The 18,587-nt window shown below is 40.1% G+C and overlaps 1 protein-coding gene across 1 annotated transcript in view; it reads left to right on the top strand.

Annotated features, from left to right (window-relative positions):
* LOC309544225 (kelch domain-containing protein 3-like) overlaps positions 1 to 18,062 on the top strand; it is an 83,692-nt gene extending 65,630 nt beyond the window's left edge. Inside the window, exons 13-19 of the mRNA XM_082243118.1 lie at positions 606 to 693; positions 948 to 996; positions 1,554 to 1,638; positions 5,142 to 5,242; positions 11,660 to 11,744; positions 12,154 to 12,258; positions 17,874 to 18,062. Coding sequence (XP_082099244.1) covers positions 606 to 693; positions 948 to 996; positions 1,554 to 1,638; positions 5,142 to 5,242; positions 11,660 to 11,744; positions 12,154 to 12,258; positions 17,874 to 17,978 — 618 coding nt within the window. The 3' untranslated portion in view covers positions 17,979 to 18,062. The remainder of the gene's footprint in view (positions 1 to 605; positions 694 to 947; positions 997 to 1,553; positions 1,639 to 5,141; positions 5,243 to 11,659; positions 11,745 to 12,153; positions 12,259 to 17,873) is intronic.
* The last annotated feature ends 525 nt before the right edge of the window (positions 18,063 to 18,587 follow it).

Genomic DNA, 18,587 nt, shown 5'->3' with positions numbered 1-18,587 from the left:
TTATCAAGCTTGCCTGTTCCTCTGTGTACTTATACATTTTTAAGTGTTCTGCCTTAAACCAGCAACATTTTATGTTTTACGTGCCTTTGAAACCTCTTGAAACAACTGGATAGTAAAGATAACAAAAAAAAAGTTCTACTGAAGCTATAGTGCCACCAAAAATACTCAACATTTATGGATTTAAAATTATAACAGAACCCTGTTCTTAATATTTTGTATTCTTTTTTGGAACACTATAAATTATCTGTATTTGGCCAGCTCAGCTTAAGCTTTTGCAGTCATCTATGTATTACCACTCTAATCCCTTTATGCGCTTATTCAGAATGGCATGTAATAGCCTGAAAAAAAACGATTTAAATTTTTTTTCTGTACTTCTTAACTTTTACTGTTTACAATTTCCTCAACTGAACTGGTTTTTCATTTTTTTTATCATGAGGTAAGATAACACGTGGAGTTCAAAAAAAAAACTCAACTATCTTAGCATATTGGATCTTACATATCATCTTTGATCACTGCTGAAAAAGATGATTGCCAATCAAAGATGCTACATGTTGCTCTTTTAATTAGTATCAAATGCTGCTCTTACGTTAACTTTTATTTTAAAGCTTTACATATTTGGTGGAAGGAATAAAGAAAATGACTTCAATGATGTCATGGCTATGAGACTCATAAACCCATCAGACAGACAGCCCAGTGAGTTGCCTATTGTACAAAATTAATCAAATTGATTATTAATGCAAATGTAAAATAATTTTAAATGTATATCAATATGATACCTGTTTCTGGATTTACTATTTATTTACTTAAAAAAAAGTAAAGTGTGGGGGATATAACAAATGTTTATGTATTATAACTTGGGTATGCATGACTGAGTTTTAATGAGAAAGTAATTACAATGTCTATAAATATATTTTGTTTATAATTGCCTATTGTATGTTTCCTTATAGTAATGAAGGACATTTTATTAGAATGTGGAATTCAAGGCATAAGCAATGGGTATGTACTTTGGAGACAGGAAATCTGTGCACTTATGTGATGCAAAGCTGACCGAGCTTCCAATAAAGTAGCATTTGTTGGCAAGTGGCAGAGCTAGAGTGCAAACACATTTAGGTTTATTTAGTAAGGCTATAACAAAGTGAGTAACCCAGTGCAGCCAAATAAAAATGGACTTTGATGTTATTTTTATACATATTGCTTCTTTTTTTTGTTATTATGTCTCTTTATCTTGGCTTCTTAACTGATCCAAAGGAAATAGTACAGCCTACACTGCTTTAAACTCCAACGACATGAAAACTGACTTTATCACTTCTGGGAATAACATACAGTAAATAGTTTTTGTGTACAATATCTGTATCCACTGTCTATAATACCAACTTGATGGACAATGGATGTTTCCTTACCTCTGGGCAATCATCTTTATGGGTCATGTTGTCATAAGGGTTTCAATCAATGAAAGGAAAGATATTCCAGCAATTTACCCCATTCAATTCTGATAGCCATATTTATTGTAATTGTGATGCTAAGTTACTGTTAAAATAATTTTGCTTATACAGATATACACCAACTAAAATTCCAAATGTGAAGTATCAGTTAAGTGCGCTACAGCTACCAAGTTTCTCTGCTCCCCAGCCGATTCCTGTAAGTTGTAACCAGTTATATTCATTTTTATATATATATATATATATGAACCAAAACAAGTGCTTTGTATGTAGAATTGTGCTGTTGCGTGTTTTTGTTTAAAGTTTAGTTTTGACATAAACTGTCTACTTGTTACCATCTATATTTTCTGTATGAAATAACTAGGTTAAACTCAGGCAACAGATCTTGCCAGCTCACACAATTCAGCTTGTGTACTTATATTTTAATAATTTTCTTATGAATCAATATTAACGGAGTACAGGCAGACTAGCAGTATGTGTTCCTGATACCATGTGGGTATCTTCTACATTACTGTATGTGTTTTGGGGTATATGGCATGTGGTACCCCATTACCAAATAATGGAAATGGACATGGTTTAGTTAGGAATAGGTGATCAGTGTTAGGAAATGCTGCCAATAACCTCTATAATGTTATCACTGCCAATGCAGAACCACAGGATATCTCTATGCTATGGGTCCTGTGAATGACTTGCTGTTTTCCCAAAGGCGAGGCTTGTATTCCAAGGAACAAACAAAACTGCCAGTGGGTAAATAGTTCTTGTACATGCCATTTATGTTTGCTTAATATTGTAAGAAAACAAAAAAAGATTAACTATTGTTTTCCCTTTAAATCTGGCAGCTCATCAGTATGTGAAATTAAAGTTGTTTGCAAAAGATTAGGGGACATATAGTAAAACATAAGATATGTGATTCTGAAGACAATAAAAATATTTGTACACAAGATCACCACAATCCTGGTAGTTAATTATTCTGTTTTATTGCTCCTTCTGCCCTACCCATTACTTGCATTGAGCAGGGCTAACAAACCATGAAGCTATATGTAGGGTGGATAAATGGTCATGTATTTTGCACCATATCGAACCATATCCACTTCAGCCCCTGAAGGATTTGCCCCCTTAACGACCAGGCCATTTTTTGCGATTCGGCACTGCCTTACGTTAATGGATAATTGCGTGGTCGTGCAACGCTGTACCCAAATAAATTTGATGTCCTTTTTTCCCACAAATAGAGCTTTCTTTTGGTGGTATTTGATCACCTCTGCGGTTTTTAGATTTTGCGCTATAAACAGAAAAAGAGCGACAATTTTGAAAAAAACGCCATATTATTTACTTTATGCTATAAAACATTCCCAATAAAAAAATTTTTAAAAATTTTATTTTTTTATCAGTGTAGGCCAATTTGTATTCTGCTACATATTTCTGGTAAAAAAAAAAATCCCAAAAAGCGTATTTTAATTGGTTTGCGCAAAAGTTATAGCATTTACAAACTACGGGATAGATTTTTGGACTTTTTTATTTATTTATTTTTTTTATTAGTAATGGCGGCGATCTGCGATTTTTAGCAGGACTGTGGCATTGCGGCGGACAAATCGGACCCCTAACTGATATTTTTGACACTTTATGTAACTATGGTTTTTTGGGGACCAGTGACACTAATACAGTAATCAGTGCTAAATAATATGCACTGTTACTGTATAAATGACACTGGCAGGGAAGGGGTTAATACTGGGGGTGATCAAAGGGGTTAAATGTATGCCTCTGTGCTTACTGACTGTGTGTGGGGTTCTGTGACAGGCACAGACAGATCGCATTTTCATCTTAGCTGAAACTGCTGTTCAGTCCCTGCCTGTCTGAGAGAAGATCCGCCTGCTTTGTTTACACAAGCAAGCGGGTCTTCTCTCCATTTCCTGGACAATCGAGAGAGGAAGGCGGTGATCACCGCCTTTCTCCTACCATGGCGCGCGCTGCCGAAACCACATGCACTCCAATCACGTAGTCACAGAGTATAGCATCAAGTCAAACTCCTGGGATATTGATCTGGTCAGTTAAGTAGCAGAGGGGATTGTTAATCAATTTCAGCTGCTTTGGTGTTAATGAAATTAACAACAGGTGCACTAGATCGACAACAATGAGACAACCTCCAAAACAGGAATGGTTTTACAGGTGGAGGCCACTGTAATTTTTTTTCCCTGCTCATGTTTTCTGACTGTTTTTCACTAGATTTGCATTTGGCTAGGGTCAGTGTCACTATTGGTAGCATCAGGCAATATCTGGACCCTATAGAGGTTGCACAGGCAGTCCAACTCCACCAGGATGGCACATCAATACCTGCCATTGCCAAAAGGTTTGCTGTGTCTCCCAGCACAGGCTCAAGAGCACAGAGGAGATTCTAGGAGACAGACAGTTACACTAGGAGAGCTGGACAGGGCAGTAGAAGGTCCTTAACCCATCAGCAAGACCGGTATCTGCTCCTTTGTGCAAGAAGGAACAGGACAAACACTGCTAGGGCCCTACAAAATAACTTTCAGCAGACTACTGGTGTGAATGTCTCTGACCAAACAATCAGAAACAGATTTTATGAGGGTCGCCTGATGGCTGGACCCCCTATAGAGGGCCCTGTGCTCACTACCCAGCACTGTGGAGCTCAATTGGCATTTGCCATTAAACACCAGAATTGGTAGGTCTGCCACTGGTGCCCTGTGCTTTTCACAGATGAGAACAGGTTCCCCCTGAACACATGTGACAGACGTGAAAAGGTCTGAAGAAGCCATGGACAACGTTATGCTGCCTGTAACATTGTTCAGCATGACCAGTTTGGTGGTGGGTCAGTGATGGTCTGGGGAGGCATATCCATGGGAGGACACACAGACCTCTACAGGCTGGACAATGGCACCCTGACTGCCATTCGGTATCGGGATGAAATCCTTGGACCCTACGCTAGTGCAGTGGGTCTTGGGTTCCTTCTGGTGTACGACAATGCGAGGCCTCATGCGGCGAGAGTATGCAGCCAGTTCATGAAGGATGAAGGAATTGATACCATTGAATGGACCCCACGCTCACCTGACCTAAATCCTATAGAACACCTGGGACATTATGTTTCGGTCCATCCGACGCCGCCAGGTTGCACCTCAGTCTGTTCAGGAGCTCAGTGATGCCCTGGTCCAGATCTGGGAGGAAATACCCCAGAACACTATCCGTCCTCTCATTAGGAGCATGCCCGACGTTGTCAGGCATGCATACAAGCACGTGGGGACCATACAAACTGTACAATTTTGAGTTGCTGCAATGAAATGGACAAAATGGACTAGCCTGTGGCATCATTTTTTCACTTTGATTTTCAGGGTGTCTTTGAATTCAGGCATCTGTTTAGTTTGATCATTTTAATTTCCATCAAACAATGTGGCATCCTTTCATTCCTAACATATTACCCAGTCCATATCAGTATAGATATCGAGCATGATATTTTTCCCATAGAAATCTGATGTGTTTCCTTTAATATTTTTGAGCAGTGTATTTAAAGAAAATCTTTCAGCCATTTTAAAGTGAAACGGAATGCTTAAATCTTTTGCAGCCAAGGAAGCTGCAATCTTAGAAAAGTATAACCATTTATTGTAGTTCACATTCTAATACTGTGTAGTATAGTAATGTATAGTATGTTATGTTGGTCCCTTTTTCATGTATATTATATATTTCTTCTAACAGGAAGTTAAAGAAAGCAGCTTCATGTTTGTACGTAGCCAAGCAATAGAAAAGATAAAATCAGCCTTCGTCTTACTAGACTCTGAATTTGAAAAATTTGATCTGTAAGTATTTTCTTTTAAATCTTTAATATGCTCGCTAATCCATGTTATTAGTTACCTTTGTTCAGAAAATGTATCAATTAACAATATGTAACTATTGTTATAGTGTTCAGTTTTTTTCTTCTTATTTTTTATTTGAAAGATGATCCCATTAGTAGAAAACAATTCCTCTGCCCTCAACCTCAACATTTTAAGCACAATATGGTAATACTAACTGTCTGCCCTCAAAAAAAAAAAAAAAAAAGACATAGCCAAACCTGTGCTGAGCGAAAGATGTACATATCCACTGAATGCTGGTTATGCTTATTCAATGGCTTCAAGACCTTCACTGTCACATACCAAGAACAAGTATACAGATCAGTGGCTGTATACTTCTTTCCTCCAGATAAAGCCAGGGACAGCCAGCAGTTGAAAGTTCTTTGCCCAGGAACTCGGTTGCTATTGATTATGTTATTGTCATCCAATCCTTTCAAAATGATGTAGGAGATGATCAGGGCATCTGAGGTGCATTTTATATTGTAATTATGTTACGTAGGATACCCTATCTTGTATTTTTGACAATAAAAACAGACATGTTCACCAAATATTACTTTAAATTTTAAAGCTAGTCATACATTGATCAATGTTATGCTGCCTGTAACATTGTTCAGCATGACCAGTTTGGTGGTGGGTCAGTGATGGTCTGGGGAGGCATATCCATGGAATGATGCACAGATCTCTACTGGCTAGACAATGGCACCCTGACTGCCATTAGGTATTGGGACGAAATCCTTGGACCCATTTTCAGACCCTATGCTGGTGCAGTGGGTCCTGGGTTCCTTCTGGTGTATGACAATCCCCGGCCTCATGCCGTGAGAGTATGCAGCCAGTTCCTGAAGGATGAAGGAATTAATACCATTAAATGGCCCCCCACACTCACTTGAACTAAATCCAAAAGAACACCTCTGGGACATTATGTTTTGGTCCATCCAACGCCACCAGGTTGCACCTCAGTCTGTTAAGGAGCTCAGTTATGTCCTGGTCCAGACATGGGAGGAAATAGCCCAGGACACCATCCGTCGTCTCATTAGGAGCATGCCCCGACGTTGTCAGGCATGCATACAAACACGTGGGGGCCATAGAAATTACTGAGTACCATTTTGAGTTGCTGCAATGAAATTTCAGCAAAATGGACTAGCCTGTTACATCATTTTTTCACTTTGATGTTTGGGGTCTTTAAATTCCGGCCTCTGTAGTTTAATCATTTTAATTTCCATCAAACAATGTGGCATCCTTTCGTTCCTAACATATTGTCCAGTCCAAATCAGTATAGAAATCCACCATGATATTTTTCCTCATAGAGATCTGATGTGTTTTCAAAGTGTTCCTTTAATTTTATTTGAGCAGTGTATTTTCCCCAGCAACAAATACTTACTTTCCCTTTATTATTTTGCTGCTTCTTCAACCACCAGATGCACAAAAATATCTGATACTTCTAGGTATTATGTGACTCATGTTACAGCAATGGTGGTTAGCCCAATGCTGCCATATAGAGGAGGGAGAGTTTCAACAACAGTGTAAGCTCTTACTAGGGCAATTTGGAGCTTACACATCTCTTCTTTACCTGCTCCAGCTAAACAGAGTAGCAGAGAAGCAAATTAAAGGTGTGTATATGGTATTGGGGCATTACCAACCAGGTTGCTATCTTTTGCATGGGCAAAGCACAAGTTCCCTTTAAATTGTGTTATGCTGAAAGAAATACAGAGACTAATATGTATAGAGCCTGGACAATAAATATTTAAGTTCACACCAGCAATCTCTATTTTTTCCTCTACTCAGGTTTGAGAGTAACCCCTCATCTATCTGAAAAAAAAAAAATAGATGAATGCAAGGATATAATCATCTATACTTTATGGCCCTGGAGATCAATATGCAGGGCTGGGTCCACTAGAGTGTAGCAGAGCGACAATGGGGTGTCGGCGGTGTCTGTGTTCCAGCACCCAGCACTGATAAAAAAGACTTTACTGTCAGGCAGCACAATGCCTGGCAGTACAAATAAAGGATATGTTCACCTTTGGGAACATGTAACACGTTCCCACTGCTGCAGCCACTGCCCACTCTCTCTGTGACAGCAGTACGGGGAGAAGTTCCCCAAACTAACTGTCACTTTTTGAAAATAGCATGGTCGTGCAGGACTCACACGGCCACGTCATTCATTTAACGAGTTCTTTGTATGATCGAACTACAAGTCCCGGCATCCTTTGCACCTGTTGGCTTGTAGTTCTAAATGAACTGATTATGGCGCTGTTGAGCTCTTTGGTAATTTATTGAGTCTTCCTGTAAAACTGCCTGGCTGTGCAATGCACGGGGCAGACAGCTTACACTGACAGCCTGCAGGAGACCTGCATGGCATCAGCGGTCTGCTGATCACTGGTGCAATGCTTTTTAGGCTTCTAAAATGCATTTATTGTTATTTGTTTTTTTTGTTTTTTTAAAGTGAACCTATCCTTGGCACTGCCAATGACCACTAAAGGTGAAGGGAGGGTACATAGCACTACAACTAAGCAACAGTGCAGGAGTGGGAGGGTGGTCACAGTACTATCACTGCCACCAGCACTTTGATTGCAACTACCACTGCCACCAGCGCTTTGATTTCAACTTCCACTGCCACCAGCGCTTTTATTGCAAATTCCACTGCCACTAGTGCTTTAATTGCAGCCACTATCACCAATGCTGGGGTTTGCTATTACTGCAACTGACACCATGGATGGGGCTTATTTTACTCACACTTTCTCTTCAGTTTGCTTTGGGATGCATAGCAAAAAATATTAAAAAAAGAAAAATACAGTAGGACCAAAATAGCATGGTGTGTGCTACAGCCCATTCTGAAAGTGCTGCCTAATGTGACACTTCAATATACAAAAAGGCACTGTTATTGTGCAGCCCTCTTTGTGTTAGTGGCTACAGTTGAGGCCCTCTAGAAATGTTAAGCTGATTACTAAAAAGTACAGGCTATAGTTTTTAATGTTTATATTTTTTAAAACCTAGTTTTGTTCCTTTGCTTGCTCACCCAAAATCTGTTCTCCTTATTGTCCTAGTCCAACTCTTGATGACTATATATGACATTAAGGTTGGAACTGGTCCTCTACTGCCACCATCTGGCTACTTTGTATCATAAAGCATAGGAAATCAGCAAGTATTCTAATAATGTATGGTTTTACTTATATAATGGCTACTACATAACTACTCATTTTACTACCTACTACTCTTCCAAGTATAATTCATATTGAAACATTATTTGCAAATAATAGTTGATGGCCCTTTCTGGAGGGCACTTTCTGAAGTGATTTTATGCATTCAGTTATTAGTCAATCTTTTTTCTAGGCTAGTTTTTTCTCTGCTATGTTTTTGTCAAGAAATCTGAGCATCCTAGAGACTCATATACATGCAGTATAATGAGTTTAGTAGCCCAAAGCAACCATAAATCACCACTTAACTGATCTGAATTTAAGAATAAGAAATCTGACTAGTCAATACAGGTTGCTGGTTTATTTTATTGCATATCTGCAGTATCTTTCCTGTATTTGGGACACTAAACATGCATGCACAGTCTGAACCAAAGCCTTTAAAGGAGTTGTGCAGCAGTTATTTCTTCCCCTTAACAGCAGTGCTGAAACCATTGAAAACTATTTTTGGTACTGTGCAGGCTATTGTTTTGGATAGCAGCCTCTTCCCCTGTTACTGATCACTTCCTTGAGTGGCTGTCTGGGTAAGTATCCTTCTCTTGTCAAGAGGTCAGTTAGTGGCAATTGTGGTTGAGGAAGCTTGTGAGTCACCTTTAGGTAACATGGCTGACCCAAAAAAGGAAGCCTAGATATCCTGCGCTATCTGACTCTCCTTCATAGGACTCTTAGGTGTGCACCAGTTGTTACTTGGAGGAGGCTTGCCTTCCAGTCAATATTTTGGAACTCCAAGCCATCCGGGTGTCTATTCTCTACTCAACAGATTTTTCAGGGGGGTCATCCTGTGCTGATACAATGGGACAGTGCCAAGGTGTTGGCACATGTGAAAAATTAGGGATGGCATCAGCAGTGATAGAGGTTCACCACATACTGTTTTGGGCAGAAAATGGTTTCTGCTCTGTCCACAATCGACATCCCAGGAATTGGCAGGCAGATTATCTGAACTGTCAATGTGTGGATCCGGGCAGGGGCGTAACTATAGGGGTTGCAATTGCAACCGGGCCCCATGCTCCAGGGGGCCTGTGCGGCTCCCCTGTACACCTGGATAGGAGGGGGCAAGGGGGCAGCATGTAGAGAAATCACTGTCCTCCTTTTTCCTCCTGTAGCTGCAGGAGAAAAATGGAGGAGATTGGTTCCTCTGTATACTAAATCAGTTCCTCTGTATGTAAGGTCACACTTGCGACCGGGCCCCGGCATTCCACCACCGTGGGGAGTCCCCAAGATGGCAGGAAGGGGGCCCCACTGCAGAACTTGTGAAAGGGTCCCACTGCGGGACCGTAATAAAGGGCCCAGCAACGATCAATGGGAAGAGCCCCAGGCTTGAAGGGAAGGGCCCTGGCCAGGGGTCCCTTCATGGTTTCTTGCACCTGGGCCCTGAAGGTTCTAGTTACGCCTCTGGATCCGGGGGATGGTCTCTTTATGCAGAGGTATATTGGCACATATATAGTCACAAAAAAGTGAAGCACTCTCCTTTAATAAAGTGCATTCAAATTATAGTGCATAAATAAATATCTGAAAACAGTGTAAAAATCATCTATATATAATACATTTACGTGAGTATATGATGGGGATCCCAGCAGGAGCAATGGGAGGCAATAGAATAAAAGGTCACCCACCCAAGAAAAACACAATACTAGTAAGAAAGGTGGATGTTTTTATAGGGCTTTAAACGGCCAGCTTTAGAAGGTATAGCTTTGCGAACACCCAGATAGTGGCTACAGTCTTTTTTTTTTGGTCATCATTATTAGCTTTTACCCAACCCATTGTTTGTTTATATTGCTTGCAGACTATACCATATTTCCTCACAAACACTAACCTGTAACTTATTGGATACTTTTTATTTTATTTTTGCTATTTGTAGGTTACTATAAAATCTTGCTAGTATGTTGATTTTTAATTAACTTTATACTGTGCTTGCATTATAATAATCACATTGTTTTCTTCAGTCTGTTAACTAAGATAGATTGTAACTTAAGATTTTTATTTTTTGACTGTGATCATTTTTGTAGAGCCACAAAAAAAAACTAACAAAAATAATAAAAAAAGGAATAAAGTTTTTATACGGACAAAAAAACCTCCAAAAAAAAGGGAAAAGCTAGCGGCCTTCTCTAGCCGAGCACACGTGCAGAGTTTGAGCGGCCATTACTAAGCTAAGCTGGACCTGGGAGAGGACGCACTGCGCGTGTGAACAGTTTGAAAGGCCCGGATCAGTTGGTAGGAAGTGCAGTGTTGTGAAATTTAGGATGTCCTGCATTGTAATAACAATACAAACATTAGTTATTTGACAATCAAATATAAGCCTGCTTAAATCTCCTTATATATTGTGAGTGCTGCCGATCTACTGGCCATCTCTTTCGCCAACTTCCTAGATTCTGAGCATGCTTTGCAGCTTCTCTGCTCATTCCTTTGATTTACTTTCAAAATCAAAGAACAACATATCCCATGGTGCCTTGCCTGCAATCTGTCATTCCTGTGCTAACTCCGCCTCCTGAAACTCCCCCTTTCAGCACCTCTGTAGTTCAGAAGGCAGGCTTTGAAATGTGTAATACAGCAGTGCATTTACACAGAGCATAGTGAATATGTGTTACAGCGTTCACAAACTTCCTGACCATTCAGATTAAAAGTAGTAGGCTAGAAATAATTTAGATGAAATGTGGAAATTAATATAGGATTTTAAATGTTGACCATAGATACACTTGATGTATTGTAAACAGTACTTCAAACTGTCTTTGAGCTAGCCTCCTGTAATTCGGTGAAAATCACTGTTCAAGCTGGTAGAGAAAGTGGCTTTACTGCATGGCACTGAGCTGTGTACCAAATAAATGGAGCTTGTTGATTGCAGGAGGGAGCTTATAGATGACAACAGTGATCTGCTGTTTCTTCATTATCCAATAAAAAAAAAACGTTCACCAGGCTGTATTGCTATGACTGTATTGGAGAAAATTCAGTAGGACCTTTAACAGGGTCAAGCTGGGGTGCCTGAATTAGAAAAACAAGCTAACAAGCATAACAATTAGTTTTTTTCCTATTTATGACAGTTCATAAGTAGTTTTCAATCCTGCATTAGCCTAAACTTGCTCTCCAAAACTGAATTTATTTTCACAGATGTTGCTGTTAAGTATACAATATTTTATTCTTCGTACAACACAAAATACAGTTTTTTTATATATATGTGTATTTTTTTTTTTTGTACCTTTAGTGAAAAGGCTAACTTTGCACGGGAGAAGGCCACATTCTATCAAGAAAAGGAAGAATTTCAAAGGCAATGCAAGATTCAACAACAGGTTTATATCTGTTTGGTTTACTAAGCTTGAGGCTCCATTCACACCTGAGCGTATCGTTTTCAGACGGGTTTTTTTTTGGGGCTTTTTTCAGGTTTTTTGGGCATTTTTTTGCAGGTGTTTGGAGGCAGGCATTGACATCTAACAAAAACGCTTGTAATCTGCCAAAAAAGTAGCTCATGTACTTTTTTTGAGCTTCAGGCTTTTTCCTTCAGGGGACAAAATGCTCAGATGTGAACAGGGGCCATTGAAATGAATAGAATTTTGCTTGTTGGGAGTTTTGAGAATCCAGAGATAAGCGTTTTACGAGCTGAAATACACTGAGGTGTGAACAGGGCCTTAAAGATGTGAAAATTTTGGAAGGATATTTAAAATATTGCTTTTTCTTTTTATTTAATTGACCCATGTTTAGGAACTCCAAGAAATGTTAGAAAAACATAAGATGCAAAACGAAGTTTGGCTCAAAGCAAGAGCAGAAGAAAATGATAAGGAAAGGCGAGAGATCAGTAAGCTACGGGTAAGTTGCTTCATGTATCCACAGAAGTATACAGTATGGATACACCAGAATAGGTTGCTCAGTTTTGTCTTGTCATCAGGATATTATGTTTAGCGATCAATTTGTCCTGGCTGCTGTTGCTTAGAACCAAGCAAGACTAGGTAACAAAATTCAAGATTTAACCAATTCAGGCTTGTTTTGGGTGCGCGGGTGACCTAGGAAGCCAAGTCAAAAGATTTATGTAACCCTTTTACTGCCATGGACATAAGGTATACAGATCTACAGAAGCATTTCCAGCTGGCCAGATCCGTCCTTATATCAACTGAATTTCCCCCTCTGCTATAAACTCATGGTCACTTCAGTGAACATGAATTTACAGTAGAATTGTTCAGCAGACTCTGCTGAACAAAACAATAGTTGTAATCAGTGGCTGAGAAGCCACTCATCTAAAATGTGACCCTGTCGCTGCTCCTTCCTTTTTCCCACTGCTCTGATATCTCCCTTCCCCTCGCTAAAACCCCTCCTGCCCCTCTGATCCAACTTATTGCCCCCTATTTAACCCCTGTAGTACCAATCTCCATGTGCCCCTCTCCCCTGCAGCACCGCCAGCTTCTCTTTCTCACCCCCCCTTCCAGCTGTCAGCTGCTGCCAGGGTACATGTTGTATCGATTTCTGGATGAGGAAGGGAGCCGATAAATATATTATATTTTCCATAGAAAGGTGAAGAGATATGCAGTGCCCAAAGATTAATCACTTAACTTGTATGACTGTTCACGTTTAAAATGTAAAAAGTTCCTTCCGCAATGTAGATGTAGCTTTATGCAGAAGACTGTAGTAATGCAAAATGTCCAATAGTCCGTCATTCGTGGAGCATGAAAGAAAGCATCCCATTAATGTCAAATGGGATACAGTGCACAGATACAGCCGCTGTTCCCAATTTGACAGCCAGGTTGCTGTTGGCCCTGAACAAACACTGGCTGTGCACCCACATAGATGTGTCCGTGTAGCCACTACATCCCAATTGACATAAATGGGACTGCCTTCACAAATATACATGGGAGTATCTTATGATATACTTGTGTAAATCAGGTCTAAGGGCTCATTTAAATGGGTGCTCTCGCCCACACAGTGTGATGAGCTGTGTATTTACATGGCTGAAGCTGCATGGAGCTACGAGCAGGCAGCCTATGTTACGCTAGGTCTATGGGGACATAGCTGCTGTGCACTGTCTGCATTCAGGCTCATACAACCACACCAATATGCCTGTTAAATTAGAACCTGCAGCTGTGTTCATACAGCCACTGCATCTCTATAGAGTAACATAGGCTGTCTACATGTAGCTCCAGCCACATAAGCAAACCACTCATAATGCTGCACAGGCCACAGTGCCCTAATGAATACAGTGCCAAGGCCTAATTCACACACAGAGCACATTTCTGATCCCAAAAGTCACAGGGACACAGCTGCATCCTTCTCCAGAGTGGTCCCCTCTGACTCTAGGCAGACCCCCAGGGGCAGTCCACAGTACTCACAACCTTTGTAGGCTTTCCTGAAAATGGACCCCTCTCTTTCTCCGCTGGTTCTCGGCACACGGGATCCCCTCTGCAGCTCGGCTTCACACTCTTTGGATTCGCAGGCCGCCACCCAGGATACCTTTTTTTCTATGACAGGAGGAGAGACAGCCGTACTCTCCCTCCTGGGAACTCTGCTTCCCGCAAGGAAAGACGCTGTGTCATGCGTTCCCTTCAAACTTATACCCACTCCCAGAATCCTCTGCAGCAGAATATGCCTTCTGGGGTAGATACAAGTCTGACTGAGCCACTGATTGGGTTTCCTCCACTGCCCTATGAGAATCCTCTCACAGAGCCAGTGGGGAGACTCCCCTCTCAGTAACCCCACCTGGGAGACATGATAGTCCAGCTGAAATCATGGCCCTGCAGTTAAGCAGCCAAGGCCCACTATACTTTACCTAGCACCTACCTGTAGGATGCTACATAAGCACAGACATATGCTCCTACCAGATGACGTACAGCCCTTTGTGACCATGTAAAGCCTATAATGCAACAAAAAAACTGCATTGTTGCCACATTGTAATACACTGCGTTGCAGAAGAATCTATGTCTGTGTCATTTTACCCACCATAAACCAGTACAGGGGCCTACATGGCACTGCAATTGGGCATTAGCCAAATACATAGGTGAATGCCAGCCCCTATATATTGTTTTAAAGCTTTCTGTACCTTTGCTTAACAGTTTTGCAATAAAGAACAATTTAACATTTACAAAAATGTGTTATTTTAATGACAAATACAATTTTAGCTATTACATTTAGTGAGGAATTTGGCAGGAATTTTGTAAGTTCTGCTGTGTTTGTGCCCGCCAAAATGATTTTAATGTATTTTTAGAAAACATATAGTTATGATATGCATTTGTCCAATTATCACGGCACCTAAAAAATCAGTAGCACCTTCTTTTCATTCTATCAGTCCTTTGCTATCAGAAAACCTGAACTCTAGGGAAAACATAAAACCTCCGTCAATTAGGTCTAAGTCCCAGTTCACACTGGTGCGATGCGGGAAACCCTGCGATTCAGTGCCAATTCCCGCATCGTACCAGAATCGCACAGTGGTTCACACTGAAATCTACGAATCGCTGGGAGCATCAATGTACAGTTAATGACACCCCCAGATTGGCTCGCAGATCGCAGTGCGAACTGTGAAATGGTGCAGGAATCGGATCGCATGGGTGTGAACACCCATGCGATCAGATTCTAGTGCGAACCAAAAAAAGGGTCCTGCACCAGTTTGTATGGCTGAAATCTCATCGCACAGACATCGCATGTGATCTGAACAGCAATGCGGAAAAAGTAAAGTACCAGAAAAAGCTGTTTTTCTGGCCCACTCCTTGTAGGTCCTCTACAGGCTGTAGAACAACCACCTGCAGCTTCTTCTCCCCCTATGTGGTTATAGGTCGCTTGACGTCATCAAGTACAGAAGATAATTTGCAGCCCTGCATTGGATGTGAGGATGTTTAGGGACAGTTAACAAACCAGAGTGTAGGGGGAGAAGCGTTTTAGTGTATTGCAAGTTAAGCCAAAAGGCACCAACATTTCACTATGATGACATTAAGTTACACTATACATCACTATCTTGGGTGCATGCTTGAAGACAAATAAAAAAAAAAAAAATTGCATTGCTCTATCCACTATCCTAAAATAAGAATATCTTGTTTTTTGGACATACGGCTGCAAGAAAAATTATGTGAACCCTTTGGAATGATATGGATTTCTGCACAAATTGGTCATAAAATGTGATCTGATCATCATCTAAGTCACAACAATAGACAATCACAGTCTGCTTAAACTAATAACACACAAAGAATGAAATGTTGCCATGTTTTTATTGAACACACCATGTAAACATTCACAGTGCAGGTGGAAAAAGTATACGAACCCCTAGACTAATGACATCTCCAAGAGCTAATTGGAGTGAGATGTCAGCCAACTGGAGTCCAATCAATAAGATGAGTTTGGAGGTGTTGGTTACAGCTGCCCTATAAAAAACACAGACCAGTTCTGGGTTTGCTTTTTACAAGAAGCATTGCCTGATGTGAATGATGCCTCGCACAAAAGAGCTCTCAGAAGACCTACGATTAAGAATTGTTGACTTGCTGGAAAGGGTTATAAAAATATCTCCAAAAGCCTTGCTGTTCATCAGTCCACGGTAAGACAAATTGTCTATGAATGGAAAAATTTCAGCACTGCTGCTACTCTCCCTAGGAGTGGCCGTCCTGTAAAAATGACTGCAAGAGCACAGCGCAGACTGCTCAATGAGGTGAAGAAGAATCCTAGAGTGTAAGCTAAGGACTTACAAAAGTCACTGGCAAATGCTAACATCCCTGTTAGCGAATCTACAATAAAGAATGGATTTCATGGGAGGATACCACAGAGGAAGCCACTGCTGTCCAAACAAAACATTGCTGCACGTTTACAGTTTGCACAAGAGCACCTGGATGTTCCACAGCAGTACTGGCAAAATATTCTGTGGACAGATGAAAACAAAGTTGAGTTGTTTGGAAGAAACACACAACACTATGTGTGGTGAAAAAGAGGCACAGCACACCAACATCAAACCCTAATCCCAACTGTGAAGTATGGTGGTGGGGGCATCATGGTTTGGGGCTGCTTTGCTGCGTCAGGGCCTGGACGGATTGCTATCATTGAAGGAAAAATTAATTCCCAAGTTTATCAAGACATTTTGCAGGAGAACTTAAGGCCATCTGTCTACCAGCTGAAGCTCAACAGAAGATGGGTGTTGCAACAGGACAATGACCCAAAGCATAGAAGTAAATCAACAACAGAATGTCTTAAACAGAAGAACATACGCCTTCTGAAGTGGCCCAGTCAGAGTCCTGACCTCAGCCCGATTGAGATGCTGTGGCATGACCTCAAGAAAGCGATTCACACCAGACATCCCAAGAATATTGCTGAACTGAAACAGTTCTGTAAAGAGGAATGGTCAAGAATTACTCCTGACCGTGGTGCACATCTGATCTGCAACTACAGGAAGCGTTTGGTTGAAGTTATTGCTGCCAAAGGAGGTTCAACCAGTTATTAAATCCAAGGGTTCTTATACTTTTTCCACCTGCACGGTGAATGTTTACATGGTGTGTTCAATAAAAACATGGCAACATTTCATTCTTTGTGTGTTATTAGTTTAAGCAGACTGAGATTGTCTATTGTTGTGACTTAGATGATGATGATCAGATCACATTTTATGACCAATTTGTGCAGAAATCCATATGATTCCAAAGGGTTCACATACTTTTTCTTGCAGCTGTATGATGTACATGATTTTATGTGAATACCTTCTGTTTTAAGAAGACAAAGCAGTAGAGAAAAATAGATAGTCTACTCAGAAGAAAATATAGTTGCCATGGCAACAAAAAAATAGAAATCCCAGACAACAGCAGCTCTAAAATTTCGAGGCATCAATCAAGACTAATGTAGTAAGGTGATAACTTCTTACTATAGGTTTAAATTCTGTAACTACCTTATATCATTGCATTATTTATCCACATATGTTTTAATGTGTTAAAAATGTAATTTAACATTAGGCCAGCTTAAGAGCTAGTGTACAGATAAGGTCTAAGCAGGTTTGGGCATTTTAAGGGACCCCGGTCTGGAGCCTATTGGGCAGTCTCATGCAGATTACTTTAAAACCAAAGTTTAACAAAAAAAAAAAAAGGGACATGACTTACCTTTCTTTTCCTAGCATGCCAGGAGATAATGAGAGCAGTCATTCACTGCTAAACCAGGACACATTATAAAATTTATATAATATAAAGGTAAGTCATGTCCCTTGCCCTGATTTTTCCCCTGAAGTGAATAAAAATCCATTGACCCTGGTCTTCAAGACTGGTAAATTTCAATGTTACATTTTTGTTTTTAGGTTTAGACAAGTACGTTTTAGTACTACTCCCTGAATTTAATGAGATGTTTGCATCTTTGACGGTGACTCTGGTCTGTAACAGTCCTGCCAAACAAATTAGAACACTTTAAAAGAAAACAGTTTAATGTAAATTTGTAAGAATCTGCTGCATGGTGTAACTCACAAATGTCTTCTAATTACTACTCAGGAGGAAATTCTTCTACAACATAAAAAGTTAAAAGAAGAGCAGCAAATGATTGAAAAACGCAATCAGCAGTTGATTTCTATCATGGAGCAGTTCAAAGGAATGTGATCACTGAGAAATGTTTATGTCAGCAGTATAATCGAAAATCTTAATCCATTATTTTTAGCTATTGGTTACATAAAAAGGTTGTGTGACTTTTATGCAAATTTTGAAATTTCTCCTATAAAAACCAGTCATTTATTTAAATTGATTAAAGGCTCACAACTTATTTATAAAAGGTCACATTTCAGATCTGATGTCTGAAAGAGTTTCTAATGAATTTACACTGCAACACAATATACAGTATGTTCACATCATTGAATAGTTCAGTATTTCCAGCGTCCATAAAAAGCCACAATGTGAGAAGAACACTATGTCCATTTTTAAATCAGGAATCCTCTAGCACTCAGCAACGGTCCTTTGGGGATGATATGCTCATCAAAAATCCCATACATGTGCAATTTTCAAGCCATTGTAGGTGATCTATACAAAAATGTTAACTTTGTAATATTTGTTGGCCTGCTGGGATGTATGAATAAAAAACAATAAATGTCTGAAACTTGATTTCACTGAGTGCATGCTTATTTCATGTCAGGACTCAAAGCTATTGGAACAAGAGCTAGCGAGGTAGCTATCAAATGCTCAGTAATGGCAGACCTTGTATTTCTTTCAGCAGGT

This window comes from Pelophylax lessonae (genome assembly GCF_965119305.1).
Source record: "Pelophylax lessonae genome assembly, chromosome: 1".
Lineage (NCBI taxonomy): Eukaryota > Metazoa > Chordata > Amphibia > Anura > Ranidae > Pelophylax > Pelophylax lessonae.
The sequence above is the reverse complement of the archived record's forward strand: the minus strand, read 5'-3'. Positions and strand labels throughout refer to the sequence as shown.